Consider the following 17809-nt stretch of genomic DNA (forward strand, 5'->3'; position numbering starts at 1 on the left):
AGAATCAGGCGAAGGAACAGGATATTTTCCTGAATCAAAACACGTTTCTTAGTTCAAGTCCATTTCGTCTTAACTTTCTTCTAATTTTGCAGATTCAGCATATACTGCTACTGCTTTCAACTGTCTGATAAGACAAACCAGCAACCAGCCTTGCAAAAACCAAGTTTGTGTCTGCTTTGTATCATAAGGACAGCAAAAAGCAGCTTCATTATCATGCAGTGTCCAGCCTTTAGATTTCATAATCTTGTTCCATTCATCTAACACTCTAATGATATATCAGTTTAATAAGAAGTAGCTTTTAGTAACTACTAGCAACATTGACCTTTATAGCTTTAATTGACTGAATTATCAGAATGTCAACAACAAAAGATTCTCATGCTGCAACAAAACAATCCCTTTTCTTTCAAAGAAAATGAGTTCAGTGCCCTTCCCTGTGGCTTTCTTCAAAAGCTTGTCTTCTGATAAATGAGCCACCTACTGAGTGAACAGATTGAACAGCCTTTCATAAAGCCTGATGTATAAACAAACTTCAGCTCAGATAGTTAAGAGTTTCTTTTTGATTGTCAACTGATTTTACGCTATAAAATAAAGTGTTTGCTCCAGCATCCAGAATTTGGCGTTCCAGGATGGCTCTAGCTTAACATTTCTTAACTAAAATCTTCCATGAGGCCTGCTGAATTAGCTAGAGTCCACTGTGCGAACAGTTGCCAGTGCACACATTCTTTGTGTTAGTAGAAAATAGATAAAGCAGACAATACTTTTCCATACATCATCATTGTATTTCCCTCAGTCAGCAAAAGTCTATATAATGAACAGTTGGAACTGGGGGGGGACCCTCCCCATTCCCTCCCTTTGCCACACATATTCTGGTCAAGCATACATTTACCATGGCTAGTAAAAGCTGCATCCTGCCCTCCCCTCCATCACCTTATGCCCAAATGCAACAGCATTCATGCTCTTGATCACATGATTTGCCAAGAAATTATGCCAGTCTTTCTCCCTCTCCCTCTATGTATCCCAGCTGTTTGTTGTCTGAGCAGAGCAGCATGAGGTATTTGGGGAATATGAATGCTAAAGAATTCTGCTAGCTTTCTTCATTTAATAGTTGGGCATGTACTGTAACTATTTAAAATACGATTTTTTTTTTTTTTTAAACATAAATGCTTACTGGGATTTCTTCCCCTTCATGTTTCACTGATGGTTTAACAAACACAAAAGCTATTTTGAAAATCATGCAGGATACGTTAATTGCATTCCCATAAGCAGCTGTCAAAGTCAGCTGGCAAAATATAAATGCTTTTACATAAAGACGACCTCAAAGCTCATTCTCAGTGAGCAACCTGCTCTCTCAAAATTCTGTCAAGAGATGACAATGGATTAAAACTCCTGCTTCGTCCATAAAAATGGAGAGTTCTCGTTGTTTGGATTGTATTGGTGCAACATTCCACGCAAAATGCCAAAAAACTCCAAATAAATAGCACACACTTTTGGGAAGGAAACAACTTATTCGTTTTTGGGAACTAGTTAGTTTGGGAACAACTTATTAGTTACTGAATATAACTACTCTAGTCAAATTAGCCTTGATAGATGTATCCCATGTCAAAAACTTGCCACAGGAGACAAGACGCAAAGTTAAATGTCAAGGTCATCGGAACAGTACACATTTCAGATGCAATTCAACAACAAGAGCTTATAGTACCATTGATATAACATCAATGTAAAGAGCTGTTCAAAAACTGGAAAATATTTTTATTAGTGTTCTGAACACAAATAATACTCTAATATCAACCTAATTATAGCTTTTGCTATAAAACTGAGGGGCTCTATCCCTATTCAGATTATTGCTGCTATTAATTCACTAAGATACAAGGAGTTTTGTTTGGTTGCCTTATATCTGCACTCCTTCTGGGGGAGGAGACTCTGCTAGAGTGGAGGAGGGACTGCTGCTATATATCATATCATAGACAAAACTCTGCTTTAAAAACAGTGCTCTGGCAGATCCACTTATTCTAGGAAAAGCATACACTGACCCTGGCAACAGCAGGTGTCCATAACACACTTAGACTTGGCTGAGCAGAGTTTCAGGCAATTGGTAACAGCTACAGCAGCCAGCAACCCATTCACATGACAGTCTTTAACACTTAAAGTGAATCATCTTAAAAAAAAAAAAAGAGAGAGAGATGGGGGGACCCTACATGTGAACCTCTGATTTTACAGTGAAGATGACACAAGCAACAAGTTAAGACCTATTGTCTTCACATTAGTTAAATTATTCTGATTTAGCTATTAGGCACTTATCAGTCATTTACGCTCATTTGAGACAACTGCCCTAAACTCTCTCTCTGGAGATCCATTGCAGGAACCTATAATAGATGCCCACATTTTGGGTGGATAAATGGATCCCATTTCACATATGTATGTAGATAAATATCTAGTCCCAAGCCAGACTGAATATAATGAATTTTAAATAAACCAACCAATTCTTGCCATATAAAATCAGTAATTTAAAGACAAAAACAAGCTTTTTCATTTTCAATTGAAAACGAAAAAAGATTTTAGGTTTTCAAGAGCTGCCATTAAGAAATACCCATGTTTCTTCCCCATCATCAAGCATAGTTTTCAGACATCTTCTGCCCCAAGAAATAGCCCTTAGCAATAGCTCTACAAGGTTTTCACATAGGCACAAAATCTTGTTCAAACTGAACTCAGATTAGAATAGAATAGAAACTCTTCTTGACAAGTCCAAGCACCCCTTTTCCCCATAAACGTCAACAGGTGATGTTCTAAAGCAACAAGAAATCTGCAGCCTTCTCAATTTCACTAACTGCTGAAATCTAAGGGACTCAGAAGTAACTTTTTAAATAGCAAATATTGTTTGCTATTTGTACCTTGTTGCACTGACTTTAGGACCAGGAATCCTTTTCTCAGCAGCCCCTTCAGAAGCACAACTCCTCCCTAATTTGGTTTGGAGGGAAGTCTATCCTCATCAGCTGTTTTCTTAACTGGAAGAAACTATTTCCCCTCCTGCATGACCCCTGAATGACTTTTGACCCAGCAATGCTCATTACTCCGCTCTGCGACTTATACTGCTTGGCACCCTCCTAAACAACCCTTTGCTTGATCTTTTCACATTACTTTTGAGCTCCACAGCCTAATGTGGACATGCGACTTCTACAGTGCTATAGAAATCGGCAGTCTTCTCTGCTTCTGTCTCACTTTTATCTCTCCGCCACCACTTTGTCTTGCGTTTTGTCCAGTGGCCTCTCTCAATGACCATACCCTTTCCTATCTGAATGGGGGCAACTGCTACAGTTAGCAAAGACAGGTATCTTGGTTCTGTACTACTCCAGCAAAGCAGAGTGCTAAGATACTAATTACGGACAAACAAGCTGAGAGGATGCTTTGAAGGCTTCATCAGTTTCAGAGAGTCAGGTGCGTAGGTAAGAATGGGACTCCAATGCACTTGGCTTAGGCAAGTGATAACAAATTCAAGGAAGAAACAAATAAAAGCAGAGTGATAGCTCTCTCTTTCCTTTTTTAATCTTCTAAAGTATACAGAAAGAAATCAGCTGCTGCCAAACTTTTCACCATTCCAAATGAGTTTCAGACACCAAAAATACCAGGCATATAACAGTCCTTAAGGTCCACCTGAAGAAAGTTTCCAGGGTGCACTGCAAGGAATTCAGATAGCTAGTAGACCTAATCTTGCCGGTATATACAGGACTCCTGAAGTTATGCAAAACTTGCTTATATCAGGAAGCAGGAGTTTACTGTCAATTCTTGCCCTGTCAGCATCAGGTAGAATTTAAATTCAGTTTTGCAATGGACCCAGAACCTTTTAGTATCTCTATTGCAATAGACTGCCTCAAAACTACTCAGGTAGCATCTCAAATAAAGGTAAAAAAAAAATACAGTAGCTTTAATATAAGTGAACTGAAAAAAACACAAAATGAAGCATTAATTTGTCTGTTAATTTACCCAATGGCATTAAACCCTGTCCACTGGAAATAAATAGACGTGCAGGGAAATAATTTGATTTTAATTAGATTGTGAGACTCCAGAAAAGTCTAGATTTCATTGTAGTAACTTGTCTCTTACAACATGAAACTAAAATGTGAAGCCATCTTCTCTAGATGCCTCTTCCGATTCTCTTCGGAGTAAGGTGACTTCTCCAATGACTAAAATTGGTATTACTCACTTATAGTCTACATTTATATGTATACAGCATACAATTACATCATTTCCAGTTGCAAGTTCTATTTTGCAGGCTTGTTTTTTCCTTCTTCAATTTAAACTATTCAATCTTAATTTCAAGAACAAAGCTGCAGTATAGGCTGTAAGTTGCTTCATTATTCACTAGCTGTTAAAACACAGGAATTGTCATTAGACTCCAAATAGAGTATACTGTACACCAAGTAGCATCTTGTTTAACAGTTCACTTTCTATAGACTTTTATGCCCCACAATGAATTTCACACTCAGCCCTCCTCCTTTTCTTTCAGCTCTGAAGAAGCTACTACTTTAAGATCAATAATGCCTTTTCCTTATTCAATAAATATATGTATTATCATATTATTTGTATTACTAAATGAAAGTATGTTTACAGATAGGATAATAAACAAAGGGCCCCTGGCATGAAATAAAGCACTTTCACAGAGCACAGGCAATCAAAAAAAAAAAAAGTAAAAGCACTTGAGCACTTTCTAGTTGGTCTACGAGAAGAAATCAATCTTGAACTTAATTTGCAATGTACACAAGTGTAAACTCCTCTTTCAACTCTGCTTCTGTTGAAGTGGGTAGAATAATAAAAAGTAGGTGAAAAAACATCTAACCATCTAATTTTTTCCATTACTACTATCAATGACAGGAAGTTTGGACTGCTGCTTTATATACAAGTATTGTAAATTTATTGGAAGCCACCATATTAATGAAATTACATAGAGTTTGGAAAGATTTAAGGCAAATATCTTCTCAAAGCCAGCCTGATCACACATGTTTTAAATCATGTACAATTTTAAAACACAGCTGGATTCCTTTTTAGAAGACTAGAAGATTTAGAAGATCTGGACACTGTTTTGCCTGGACATATATGCATTCCCCCTTTTAGTAAAGGGCATTGGAAAGAAAACCACACTTAAACTCACACTACCTTCTTTTTTACATCAAGTTTAATTCTGAGGATCTCCTAATACTCTGAAACAAGCTAAGCCTCAACAACTTAAGCTATGTAAGCAGCATTAACCTAATTCTACACACTCCTCTACCCTGATTTCAGATACTAAGAGGTCTTATACGCATCTCAAAAACGAGAAGAAAAGTTTTATTAATATCTTACATCCATTTCATAAAAGAAAAATTAAGTTTTGAGACCCACATGTACATGCTCAAATATATACGAGAATATTGACATCTCAAGTGGCACTTAGGTATAATCTTAACATTTTTTCACAGTGGTGTATCATCAACACTGAGTATATGGCTTGAGATGAGCCAGGTACTGAACACGGCCCGCTCGGCTTGACTGCTTTATCATAATTTTTTGCATACAATGAGTTCCACAGACAACAGATGTGCCTCCTGCTGCTGATCCATTTCAAGAAGTTATTTTTTGAAATGAGTAAATAAATCTAGAAGGAATCTTGACTATGGTTACATCCTGACATGTACTTCCCTGCCTGTAGCCTAAAGTCACATGCCTACACCTATACAAAAAGGACAGTATTCCATTTTGCATTCATTAAACATTGAATTTACTACATTACCTCTGGTTTTTTTTTTTTTTTTTTTTTTTTTTTTTACTAGAGGCTAGTCATCTACAAACTAGCACAGCAAAGCTCAGAGTTTCAAAGCTTGAATTTCTTCATGGATCTGCTCTACAGGATTTACTCAAAAAAAGTATATGATGAAATAATCATATATAGGGAGTGCAAGCATTGAGCTGATCAGGTGACTCTAGCTTAGACTTATAACATCAACCTTTGCCAAATGCTTGCAGGAATTCTGATCTAGATCCTATTTTTGTGCTTAAACATGTTTCTTCACTGTGTCTTCTCGTCCTTTCAATACACTACAAACATTCTAATCTAGCTACAAGATTTATTCTGTATTATGGTATAGCTAACAATTGGGAGTAAATTAGTACCTTGCAACAACAAACATATAGAAACCTCTCAGTTCCTCTGCCTTACTACAAGTTAAGCTATCTCTGTTCTTATGATAATGGTAATCACTGTTGTTATCACTAAAACCCCATTAATTAAGTTGGTCTATCAGCTGAGAAGTATCTGTAAAATCACACACAGCTACGGAAGTGTTTAACCATACCCACATGAAACAAAAAGTAATTCTGAACATTTACTTTTTTGGATGTTAAAGACGAGTTCTGCACGCATGTAAAGGAGGATATTTTCTCCTTGTTTTTAAGGCTATTATTTTAGAAGGGTCCTAGGAGTATATGATGTCTAGTTCTCACTGAATTTAATGGCATAACTGATAACAGAATGAATTAACTATTAATCACTCACTAGAGTTCTGTTATCCCATTTAAAGGTATTATTTGCTCTCTAATGAGAAATTAAAACTAATTAAAGTAGTTTTTATTTTACAGTTGATACCTACATTTCAAAAGACCCTTTATTCCTCCCTGATCTTAGTAAATTGGAAGATAGGTAGTATAAAGGAGCTATATGTCTGAGACAGCATATTTAAACTTCAGCTAAGGCCCTTTCTATTGATAGTCTGTGTTGATACTTCTCAGATGGAGGTTCTTTATGTGCAGCTAGAATACAGTGTTGAATTCTGCAATCAGTAGCAAAAGCATAAGATGTGATTTATTCCTCTAAGGCAAGAATCTGTTCTAATGCATCATAAAGAACTTTTCCACATGCTTTTAATACCAGAAAATATTTTTTCATTCATCCAACATTATTCTAACCTTGTTTTTACTAAAATACCAATCACTAACCTGTGCAAACCTCAATAGTTTAAGAGCAAATAAACCGCACCACCATTGCAAATATAAACACTCTTTGTTGAACAATGCAGTATAAGAATATACAGAAACAAGAGGACATTACACATTAAGATTAGTAATAAAATAAAAGTCAGAAGTTGCGTTTGTTACAAGTAATACGAACTCATAACTATATAGGTTAGCTGGCAAAATGGTCAAGAAATATAACGAGACTCAATCATTGTACAATTATTTATTTTTCTGACTATAAGGTAACAAATATAGCTGCTGTCCATGTGTATTAGAACATATATAAAACAAGGTCTTTTATTAGCTTTCTTCTAATATGTATTTTCTTTATTACTAAAAAGTGGTAAACTAGCATTTAAAAATCATAGTATAACAACCTTTCACCAACAGACTAAGCAATCAAATGATATACATACACAGGAAATTTGCTGTAGTATTTTATATGTAGGCAATCCTTAACTGAAGGGAAGCTTTGTCTTATAACCAGGCTGCTTTGTTATCCCCATCTTAAAAAATATACATCTATTATCACAAAGACCACTTTTGCCAAAACAATGCTATGAAAGTTTAGCCTTGCTTGCTTAAACTAAGGGCTTAGCTTTGCTCTGGATAGGTTATATAACTTCTATAGATATCAATGGGGATTATGGTGTCAAAGGTAAATGCTCAACCTTGCTCAATTTCAAAGTTTCAATGCATTATTCAGAATTGCCATGAGATGTGAACAAATGAGGTGAAAATTTTGAAGAGCAGTAAGACTACAGCAGAATTATATTTAAGGCCCAGTACAGTACATAGCAGGTAAAAAAAGCCGTAGACTTTTCACCTGATTTCTTATCCATTAATCAGGCAGGTACCCTAACTTAAACATAATGTACTAAATACTACTGAATCAATGAGGCATTGTGTCAGAGGAGACCATAGCCACGCACTTCTGCTGTGGTGTCTGGTGGAGAAAGCATCACAATAGGTCTCCCGAAACCTACCTTCTGTGATGCTTCAGAATTCTCTCTCTCACACATTTCTATTCCCACTGTTAACCAGTTTAAAAAAAAAAAAAAAAGTCTAGAATAAACCTAAGAAAACCTGATTGCTCAAGAGTCTAAATAACAAGTTTGTAATAGCAGCAAGAAAGGAAAACTGTGTAAATAGTACTTACAATGGGTCTTAGGGGCATCATTAGAACACTAAATAACATATGGCAAATGTGTGTTGATATGCCTGTTTCCTATGTGAGTGCAAAAAGGCTGATCCCAAAACAAGACTAAGAAAAACATCACGTACACATTGTTTACTGTTGACTTTGGAAGGCTGAGCTGAAGAAAACAAAATTCTCCTTTACTTCCGCAGTTAATATCATTATCATTGAAGAAGTACAGTGCTACATTACATTTTGTACTAAACTTACAAAAAAGTCAGCTTCTAAGGAAGCACTCTCTTTACTTTCTATTAATTTTGATTTCTGCCCCGGATCACTCATAAAATACTAAGCATAAAACATTCTTCAAAACAATGACATATTGAAGACTACTTCATGCTCCATCCTGAGAGTCGGTAGTCCCAGTTCTACTTTTCTGCATAGCTAATTATTATTTACCAAACAAACCATAAAAATCCTTTCCCAGCATTGTTTTCACCACCTTTCAACAGAAAATGAAGAGGCCCCATCTGATTAATACAGTCCAATACAGATTAAACCACAAATAAGCCCGAACAGAACATGTCAATACCCAGATAGGCCCCTGAAAACATTGTCTGAAGATATATAGAAATTCCTTTTTTTGCTGCCTATAGTTAATAATTGCATATGTATAGTATGTAAGAAATAAGAGAGCTCAGGTGGTAGCATATACGCTAACCTTTGTTGATAATAAACCAAATATATCTTTTGTATTTTAGCCATAGTCAATGTAACTGTATTTTAATATAAGCATGCTACAATTTTTCAACCATTCTCTCTCTCAGGTATCAAAGCTGCAAAACTACACATGTGGAATTCTATCAAACAATTTAGTTACACACTTACAACAGACAAGGCCCAAATCCAAACTCACTGAAGTCAGACTCTGGATTAGGCTTCTATTTTGAAAGATCTATGCTGTTTATTTAGCTAATATTTTTAAACTATTGCTTCATCTGCAAGTATTCCCTTGTCAGTTTTACACAGATTTATATGCAACTAAAACATTACTAACTCAGGTATTATGTCATAGAAGAGAGCTGTGCTCTTAGTCATCTGGCAAGAATAACTTATAGAACTTACATTATATTAGACTTTTTAATAAGTAACTGAAAAGTTTCTCATTATCTGAAGACTAACTTACATTTTTCAGGTCTTTCTTGTGTTCCGTTTTCGCTTGGGGTGCGAGGGAAGGGATAGAGAATCACATGCAGGATCAGTTACCATGAATTTACAGGGAGGAAGTAAATATACTGACCTTCATAAAATATGAACATGGACACACCTTGCAATAATTAATGACAGCACTGGTATTGGAGGGTACATTTAACATAAAAAAAATCAAGTATATTCTTACCATTATGAATAGACAGCTAGCAAGACCTGGAACAGTAACAGTATGAACTGAGAAACTCAGTTTGACATGGCCCTCCCTATATTAAGGAGAAAGGAAAGTCACATGTACTTATCTAAATTTCACTACTTTTTTTTGGTAGAAAGTAGAAACTCTTGGTTAGAATATGCATAATTTCTTAACTTCATGTTAAAAAGCAGATTCACTTTTTGATGTACGAGTTATTCCCCATATATTAGGAAAAGAATTAACTGTTGGAATTCAAGAAAAGAAAAAAAAAACAACAAGAAGGGGGCAATGTTCAAAAGACTGTCCAAAGGAGGGGGGGGAAAAAAAAAAAAAAAAAGAGAATAATCTGTTCTCCATGTCCATGATAGGGATGACAAGAAGCAATCAGTTTCAGTTGTGGTGAGAAATATTTGGGGTAGACATCAGGAAAAGTTTCTCAATAATAATAAAGCTCTGGAAAAGACTGCCTATACAGGTTAGAAAATCTGTCTCCATGAAAGTTTTTTTTTTTTTAAAAAACAGGTTAAAAAGGTAGGCATTAGGAATGACATGACTGCTGATTCCGCCTTAGGGCAACAAAATGGGACTATATGATCTCTTAATGTCCTCAGTAGCCTTGCTTTTCTATGACTGAAAAATATCCCCTGTAACCACTTATTCTGAGTGAAATAGATCAGCAAAGGCATTATACCTGTAGCCCCTGCTTAATTTTTTCTCAAAGGTTAGTGTAAAAATATTGCACTTCAGACACGTTCATTTTGTTCCCAAAATGAAATTAAGTCACAAAGATAATGAGTTTTTTCCCCCGGAACACAAATTACAGCATATGGTATTTGCCAAATGTAGGCAAAGGTTATCTGCAGCCATTGCATTTTTGTTCCAGAGGTAAAAAGGTCCCAAGCATACTGCAGAAAATCAAATCTCCACAAAATGCTGAAATTATCACTAGTTCCATTGCATAACCAGTATCTGTTTTCATATAAAAAAATAAAGTGTTTGAATTAAACATTATTGCACCAGCAACTTTTTTTTTTTTTTAAATATCCCCTATTCAAGTCAAACATTAAATTATTTTTATCACGTAAAATATAAGGTCTTTTTTAAAGTATCAAGTAGATATGGTATTTGTGCCATAGAGAAAAAGAAAGTCTAAAGGAACGACAAACATCAAATCAGAGATGACAGAAAACAATCATTAAGTTGTTTCTTTCCATGATTGAAAAAAAGAAAAATCCAAAAAGGTTGCATCGACTACTGTGTACATGAAAAACATCTCTTCTCATTGAACTCAAGGCGTTGAAGCAGGAGTCGCTTTCAAGCTGTCAAGCGCGGCATGAATTCTGAAGTGTAATCTGGACTCCATAGAGTATTCTTTGTAGTTGTTTCTGCAAAAAATAAAGTTAATTTATCAGCTAGAAAGCTCAAAGTGAGACATTTTTGACCTGCCTTGTTTCCACCTTCTGCATTCATTGAAGTACCAAAATTAGTCACCTTCAGTTATTCCATAACGAACAAGGCTGATACCATCAGCAGACAGTTTAACTCACCCATATATCTAAAATTATCTCCACAGACTGAGTAGAGACCTATATTAATGCTAATAATGACACGTCTAGTAAAAGTCAATTCCATTCTTAGCAACTGTTTTCCTCATTTATTGTGATCTTTTCAAGAGCCCTCACAACTGCAAAAGCAAGAACAAGTGAAAAGACAAACTGTGAAAAGATAAACTAGAAAAGGTGACAGAAAAGAAAGGCTGTTAGGTGAAAATGTATGTTCAATTTCAAAATACGTAACTTAACCAGTGTAATAAAACATAGGAAAATCACACTGTGTAATCCAAAAAATATATACATAAAATTATAATTCACATTTATACATTGTATTGCACCACGGGTGTATACCTTTCTGTACACACAAGGGGCAAATTATATCCCCTACTGCCACGTACAAACCAAGTAAATATGTTGCACTACAGAAAATGCCGCTCTCTAGCCCCCTCCTACCACAGGGTTCAAAAGAAAAAAGAGAGGAAATCCGAACTGTACTATGCTTAACCTATTCATCCAACACCTTTTTTGCAGCTGATGCACATCAGTTCTCTGGGAAACAAGTAGTGTCAATCCTCCTTCTGGACTCTCCAAGTCCATTGGAGCATGTAGTAGAGCTCAGCCCCTTCCTATCATATCTAGGGCCCCAACAGCTCAAGAGGTTGAATGGAAAGGACATATTTTCCCTTCACACTATACTGTCCTGTCTGATATTGTCTATAATGTGACTGAAGAACAGAAATGAAATATCAAGGAAATTAAAATTCGACCTAGAAAAGCTGTCCAATATAGTTAAGAACACAGAGTCATAGTTTTTGTCAAGGTATTGCCAGAAAGAAAATTAGGCATTTACCCACTGCTAAAGTTACTCAGTTATTTTTACTCTACAGACATAAACAAACATAAAATCCACCTACTTTGCAGTTTCTATGTATCTTATTGCTTTTCCTCTCTCATCCTGATGTTTGTACAGAAGACCCAACTCATACAGTGTGAATGGCACCAAATAATTGTCATATTTTATCTGCTTCTCACTAGAAAACCAGAAGGATACAAAAGTAGTTAATTACAACCTTGTCTTGAACGAGCTCTTAACTTTTAAATGTAATCACCACCTGCAGTAATAGCCTATAGCCAGAGAATACACTCGGGAACTTCTTTACCACTTGCCCCTGAGCATATCAATCATACCTGTAAAGAGTGGGCATGAAATACTATCAATATGATCTTCTAGAACCATGAAATTATTCATTCCTATTTACTATTTCTAGATTATTCCTACTTACTCCTTCCAGAAGACAGGAGGGCCATTTGTTCTCTTCTGGCCTCCCCCATTGCCCCAGTTTCTTTCCAAAGAAAATCGAGAATGGCCTTGCAGTGATATTCACAAGCTCCCTCAGCACTTTTGGATGTATCCCATCAGGTGGACTTGTGTATATCCACTTCCCATAGACACATGTCCGGTATGTTTAAGTGTTCCGTAGCCTGATACTCCTCCACCAAGTGTAAGTCTTTGATGCTCTCGAGCTTACCACGAGTCTCAGGAATCAAGGATGCCTGAAGGCCGGTTGTACCAGAAAGACTGACACCAAGGCGGCATTGAGAACTGTGGTCTTTTCCACAACCTTTGTCACCAACTCCCTTGCCCCATTCAACAGTAGGCCCACATTTTCCCTAGTCTTCCTTTTGCTGCTTATGTATTTGTAGAAGCCTTTTTGTTGCCTTTCATACCCCTCATCAGACTCAACTCTAGACGGGCTTTGGCTTTCCTAACCTCATCCCTGCTTGCTTGGGACAGCATCTCTAAACTCCTCCCACATCACCTGTCCCTCGTTCCACCTCCTGTACCTTCCTTTTTATGTTTGAGTTCAGTCAAGAGCATTGTGTTCATCCATATAGGCCTCCTACCATCTTTGCCTAACTTTCTGCTCACTGGGATGAACCATATCTTGAGCTTGGAGGAGGTGATCCCTGAACTTCAACCAGCTCTTCTGGATCCTTCTTCTCTCCAAGGCCATATCCCATAAGCCCTGGTTAAATTTTAACACTCCGATTACTCATTGGTATAAAATAAAATATCAACTGATTTTGCAGAAGGAAAAAGTTCCTAACTAGCACTGGAAATGTGTCAACATTTTGCGAGCAACAAAGAGGCACCTCACTCCACCAAGACAAGCCTTGATGCAGCGAAAGCATGTTTTAAAGCAACAAGACTGCTCATGTGACAAACTGTCATAATATACTGCAGCAGTCCAAGAAAAGCAGAGACTCAATATCTGGAGACTCAATTTACCAAAAAGATTCTTTTAAAGTAGTACTGTTTGAAGGTTTTTGAGATGACTCCAGGCCTCCAGTATGTCCAATACTTTTGGAGGTTGTTTGTTTGTTTTTAAAGAAACAACATTCCGTTAATTCCTCTGTACCAATGAAAAGCCACTATGTTGTAACTTGCAAAGTATCTCACTAAACCCACTTGGGATCTTAGACACGGCAAAAAAAAGCCAGCTGGTAAGAAAATCCTAACAAGTATTACAATTAATATAAATTCTCCTAAAATAAGGGCATTTGCTTGATTAATTAGAATAAATGCATGAACTGTGTCAAAATTCCTCTTTCAGTCTAATTACCCTAAAAATTCTACTAAGTTCCCAGTTACAGTCATGACTATAATGCTATATAAAAATGTTATTACAGTAGGTATGAATCTGACATCTTAAGTGTTTAATAAATCAGTATCATAGGCAACTCAAATTTTCAACTGACACTAGTAACAATGTAAATAATTTCCTATCTACATAGCAAAGTGCTAACTGCTGTAACTCCAAACGTTGGAAAAAAAAGTCAATATATCTAGGTGAACTATCTAAACTTAATACTAGTCGTTCTTCAAATACAAAAACACTAATTCCAAATACATTTAGGTAAGTGTTACTTGTCAGTTTGGTATTTTTGGTCTAAAATATCATAATTATGTCAAGCTACGTAATTTAAAAATTTCCACAGAAAAAAGCTAGCAAAGCTTTACGGTCTCTCAACTACTTACAGAGATATTTTAATGGCAGCTCCTCAAAAGAATGTATTTTTTCTGCCAAAGTTTAACTCCTCAAAATTCTTATTTTGAGCATTTTAAGAGTGCTTCCACAGGAACATCAAAAGCATCACCAAGTTACAGAACACAAAGGTAAAAAAAGCTGTTTATATAGTTTTTACCTTTGAATTACTTGATTGAAACACAGTTCAGCTTGCATGAATCTTCCCAAGTGCTTCAGACAGAGACCTTTCAGTAACTGCAACATGCACACATCATCCATATAGTATTCATTGCGACCTAAAAGTAAAAGAAAAATACACCATAACAATTAAAGATATCTTCACGAAAAGGAGAATGAGAGATGTGCAGTAGGGAATATTGAGGCTCAGGAGTCTGCTTATCAAAATTTTACATCTTAAAACATATATAACCCTCAGGCACAATTTTAAATACATAAGGCGACATGTTCACAACACTGCTCTTTTTCTCTTTATAGACACGGGCCAACTATTAAGAAGAAATATAAATACTCTGTATAAATACTCAGTTCCATATCAGGAAGCCAGTACAAAGTAGGCATAACCTTGCATCATATACCTGTATCACCTAGAACAGTAGGCCAAGACTTCTAGTAAGTCAAGCCACCTTCACACTACATTCTCTTAAAAGCATCCACTGTTCCAAAGCACTGGCAGACCTTCAGTAGCATCAGTAGTGTTACAAGCACGAGAACAGACAAGGATTCTGTCAGGCAAAACTTTCAGAAAGCATTATATGGTAGTAAAAATGCAATAAACTGTTTGTTAGTATTCCCATCATCTCTATCAATTAAGAAGCTTCACTAGCAGTGGTATAGTTTGGAAAATTTAAGAAAGATTTGTGTCCAATAGAATTAAAAGTGTCAGCTGAAGAAGCTTTTGTTAAGTGGTCCAGAAGATAACCTTAACAAATGCAGTCCTTTCTTGCTGCCTTAGTTTATAACATTTGCTGGCTGCTGTAAAGGAAAAAAAACCACATATGGAAAGACAGATGGCGGCACATATATTAACAATTCAGGAAGCAAAACATCCTCCCTTCAGATCATCTTGTTTACAACTGGTTACCAGTCCTCTAAGGTCATGTTCATTTCTTAAAATAGTCTGCCAAAAAATTCTACATAAACAGTTGCAAAACATTCAAAATTAAAGCATCTTAAGATACATTGACGTGCTTTGCCACTATATTCAGGCTGATTTCTGTCTCCATTTAAACCTGCAGAAGTTTTGATAGATAGCTAGCCTCTAACTGTGCTTTTAATGTCAGACAGAACCACAATAATGGGTGAATATTTTGCATTCTTCTAGCACAGCTTTGCTAGGATAAGGTATTAGATTCATGTGACTGTCCCCTATAGAACTCATGCCCTGAAATTACTGGGGACAGGTACTGATGCCAGTCTTTACCATCTTCAACTATTATCTCCTGATATTTCCCACAGGAAAAAAAGCTATTAAGCCAATATTCTGTAACCAGGTCAGTAAGGGGACAGTACCATTTAATAAAGACAATCTTTTAATAAACGTTGAAGAGCATCTTCTCGCAGTCCTCTGTACCAAAGAAAACCTCATTATGAGATTATCACGAAAATATCGTAATAAAACTTGCATGATCACCACAGAAATGAGATTTTTCTTAAAGTTACATATTCCTTTTTATGTTTTGGAGGTAAGACAGCAACAATTGTGGAAAATAATATTTCCAGAAATCCTAAGGAAAAAGTAATTTCTGAGATCTTTCATCTGTTCCTTCTACCATCTCTATTTTCAGCACAATCAGAGCATACAACCAGTTACAATCATTGTCAGATTCCTCGCTGTGCCTGTTCACTTGAGGCCAATGTAATATCAACGTCTCTTTTAAGAAGTCGCAATCCTTAAATGACCTTTATGTATAATTAACATGTTTTTACAGCATCTAAGTTCTTTAAAGCTATCTAGTACTGACAGCTGCCTCTTAAAATAACATCATATCTTTGTCATGTTCTGCTAATAGCTTTAATCACCTTCTTTAGGTCTCAACTCTGCAGCAGTTCTGGTAATCACAATCTTTATATTGTCTGAGTCCATATCTTGAAAAAGGTACCTCAGGCTTAAAGATGCAAAGTCCACAACTACATTACATGTCCCTGCTCTAAAAAGTGTAAATAGCAAGCACATTTCAGGATTACACTTTACACTTTTGGCATAGGAGAAGTCTTGGGTTGTTTGCTTGGATAGCGTAAGCAAGCTCATTTTACCACAGAGAAATTTCTCTCACTGTCTGGTGGCAGCCTTATCCTTCCTGATTTACTCACTTAAGGTATATACATAAAAAGGATCCCCACGCATGTCTCCCTACCATTCCATTGTTTAAGAATCACTTGCTCTACTGATTCCAAACAGCACTATTCTAAAGCAACGAACAAGTTCTTTAAGTTTCTCCTCCAGTCTCTGCTTTGGACTAGGGAACTAGAGGTGTGGGTCCTAAAGCATCTTTAAGTTATGTTTTCTACCTTGCTGGGAGTTGATGTTTCTTGGAGATAAAATACCTTTTAACCTCTCTCCAGTCATCCGCTATACTTCCATTTCTACGCTCAAGAGACTTCAGTTGCTTTATTCTGTAGGGTTTGTTTTGCTACCTTGTGCATTCCAGTCTGGGAACTTGACAGGGATTTACTTCATCTTGTTCTAACCAATTAACACTTATAACACCAGCCTCTGCATAAGATAGCACTGGATTCCCAAGAACTTCTGCCAGAACCTCTCAAGTCCTCTGCACAGTCCTCTGCAACGTTACTTTATTCGCAGATGTCTCAAATATTGCTACATTTTGGGTTTAAAGTGGCAACAACAATGGAAACACACTTCAGATTTAAGAGGTGCAATATCAGTTTTGCATAAATTTGGAGAGAAGCCTGAAAGATTAACATGGGACCCAGTTCAGTCTTGACCTTCCAAATTACTCTCACTTGGCTTATTACTCTGCCCAGACTTTACCACTATGCTTACCCTGTATACGCTTGTATAACTTTTTATCCATCACCTCGGTTTATTTAAAAGTCATAAACAGATGTATTTTTAGTCATTATTACATTCAATTTAACATTATCTGATTTATAAAATAGCTTAAGTTTGTCTATGCTCTCCATTAAGTTCCACAGATAAGACCCATTTTTTGGCAACACAAAAAGCATACCAAACATCATGAAAAGCTTTCTCAAGAGAAAAAAAAATGCTCCAGAGGCACATATCGAGACAAATTACAGGATATAGATTTGGCTCAAAACATGGAGCAAACACCTCAAGGCAAAGACATGATTTTAAACATAAATTGTACATAGGCAGATGAAATTATAATACTTCTAAGATGTGAGACTTTAAAAAGAATCTGTGACTAAAACTTTGACAAGATGACTTTATACCCAAAATACAGTGTACATTTTCCATCCACTTAAGAATAGTTTATCTTCTAAATAAAGGTATGGATGGACACAACAAGGTAAGTGAAACTGATGATCCTAACCTAAATGCTTTAAAGCAGACTACTGTTCTACATCTGCCATATTACCTTCAAGAGTTGGGAGTAAAATCCCAAACCAGGAAATTATGCAAAGGTTTAAAAAAAAAAAAAAAAAAAAGAGGTACTATTACATTACTATTACATTAGTATTATACTGTTTAATACAG

General features: G+C 36.1%; 1 protein-coding gene across 5 annotated transcripts in view; it reads right to left on the reverse strand.

Annotated features, from left to right (window-relative positions):
• Nucleotides 1-7189: 7189 nt before the first annotated feature.
• TTC39B (tetratricopeptide repeat domain 39B) overlaps nucleotides 7190-17809 on the reverse strand; it is an 81259-nt gene continuing 70639 nt past the window's right edge. For all 5 annotated transcript variants that reach the window (XM_068927829.1, XM_068927831.1, XM_068927832.1 and 2 more), the window contains 3 exons: nucleotides 14285-14402; nucleotides 11992-12108; nucleotides 7190-10909 (listed from right to left, as the gene is read on the reverse strand). In XM_068927829.1, the coding sequence (XP_068783930.1) occupies nucleotides 10813-10909; nucleotides 11992-12108; nucleotides 14285-14402 (332 nt within the window). In that variant the 3' untranslated portion in view covers nucleotides 7190-10812. The remainder of the gene's footprint in view (nucleotides 10910-11991; nucleotides 12109-14284; nucleotides 14403-17809) is intronic.

The sequence above is a fragment of the Struthio camelus genome, chromosome Z (assembly GCF_040807025.1).
Source record: "Struthio camelus isolate bStrCam1 chromosome Z, bStrCam1.hap1, whole genome shotgun sequence".
Classification (NCBI taxonomy): Eukaryota; Metazoa; Chordata; class Aves; order Struthioniformes; family Struthionidae; genus Struthio; species Struthio camelus.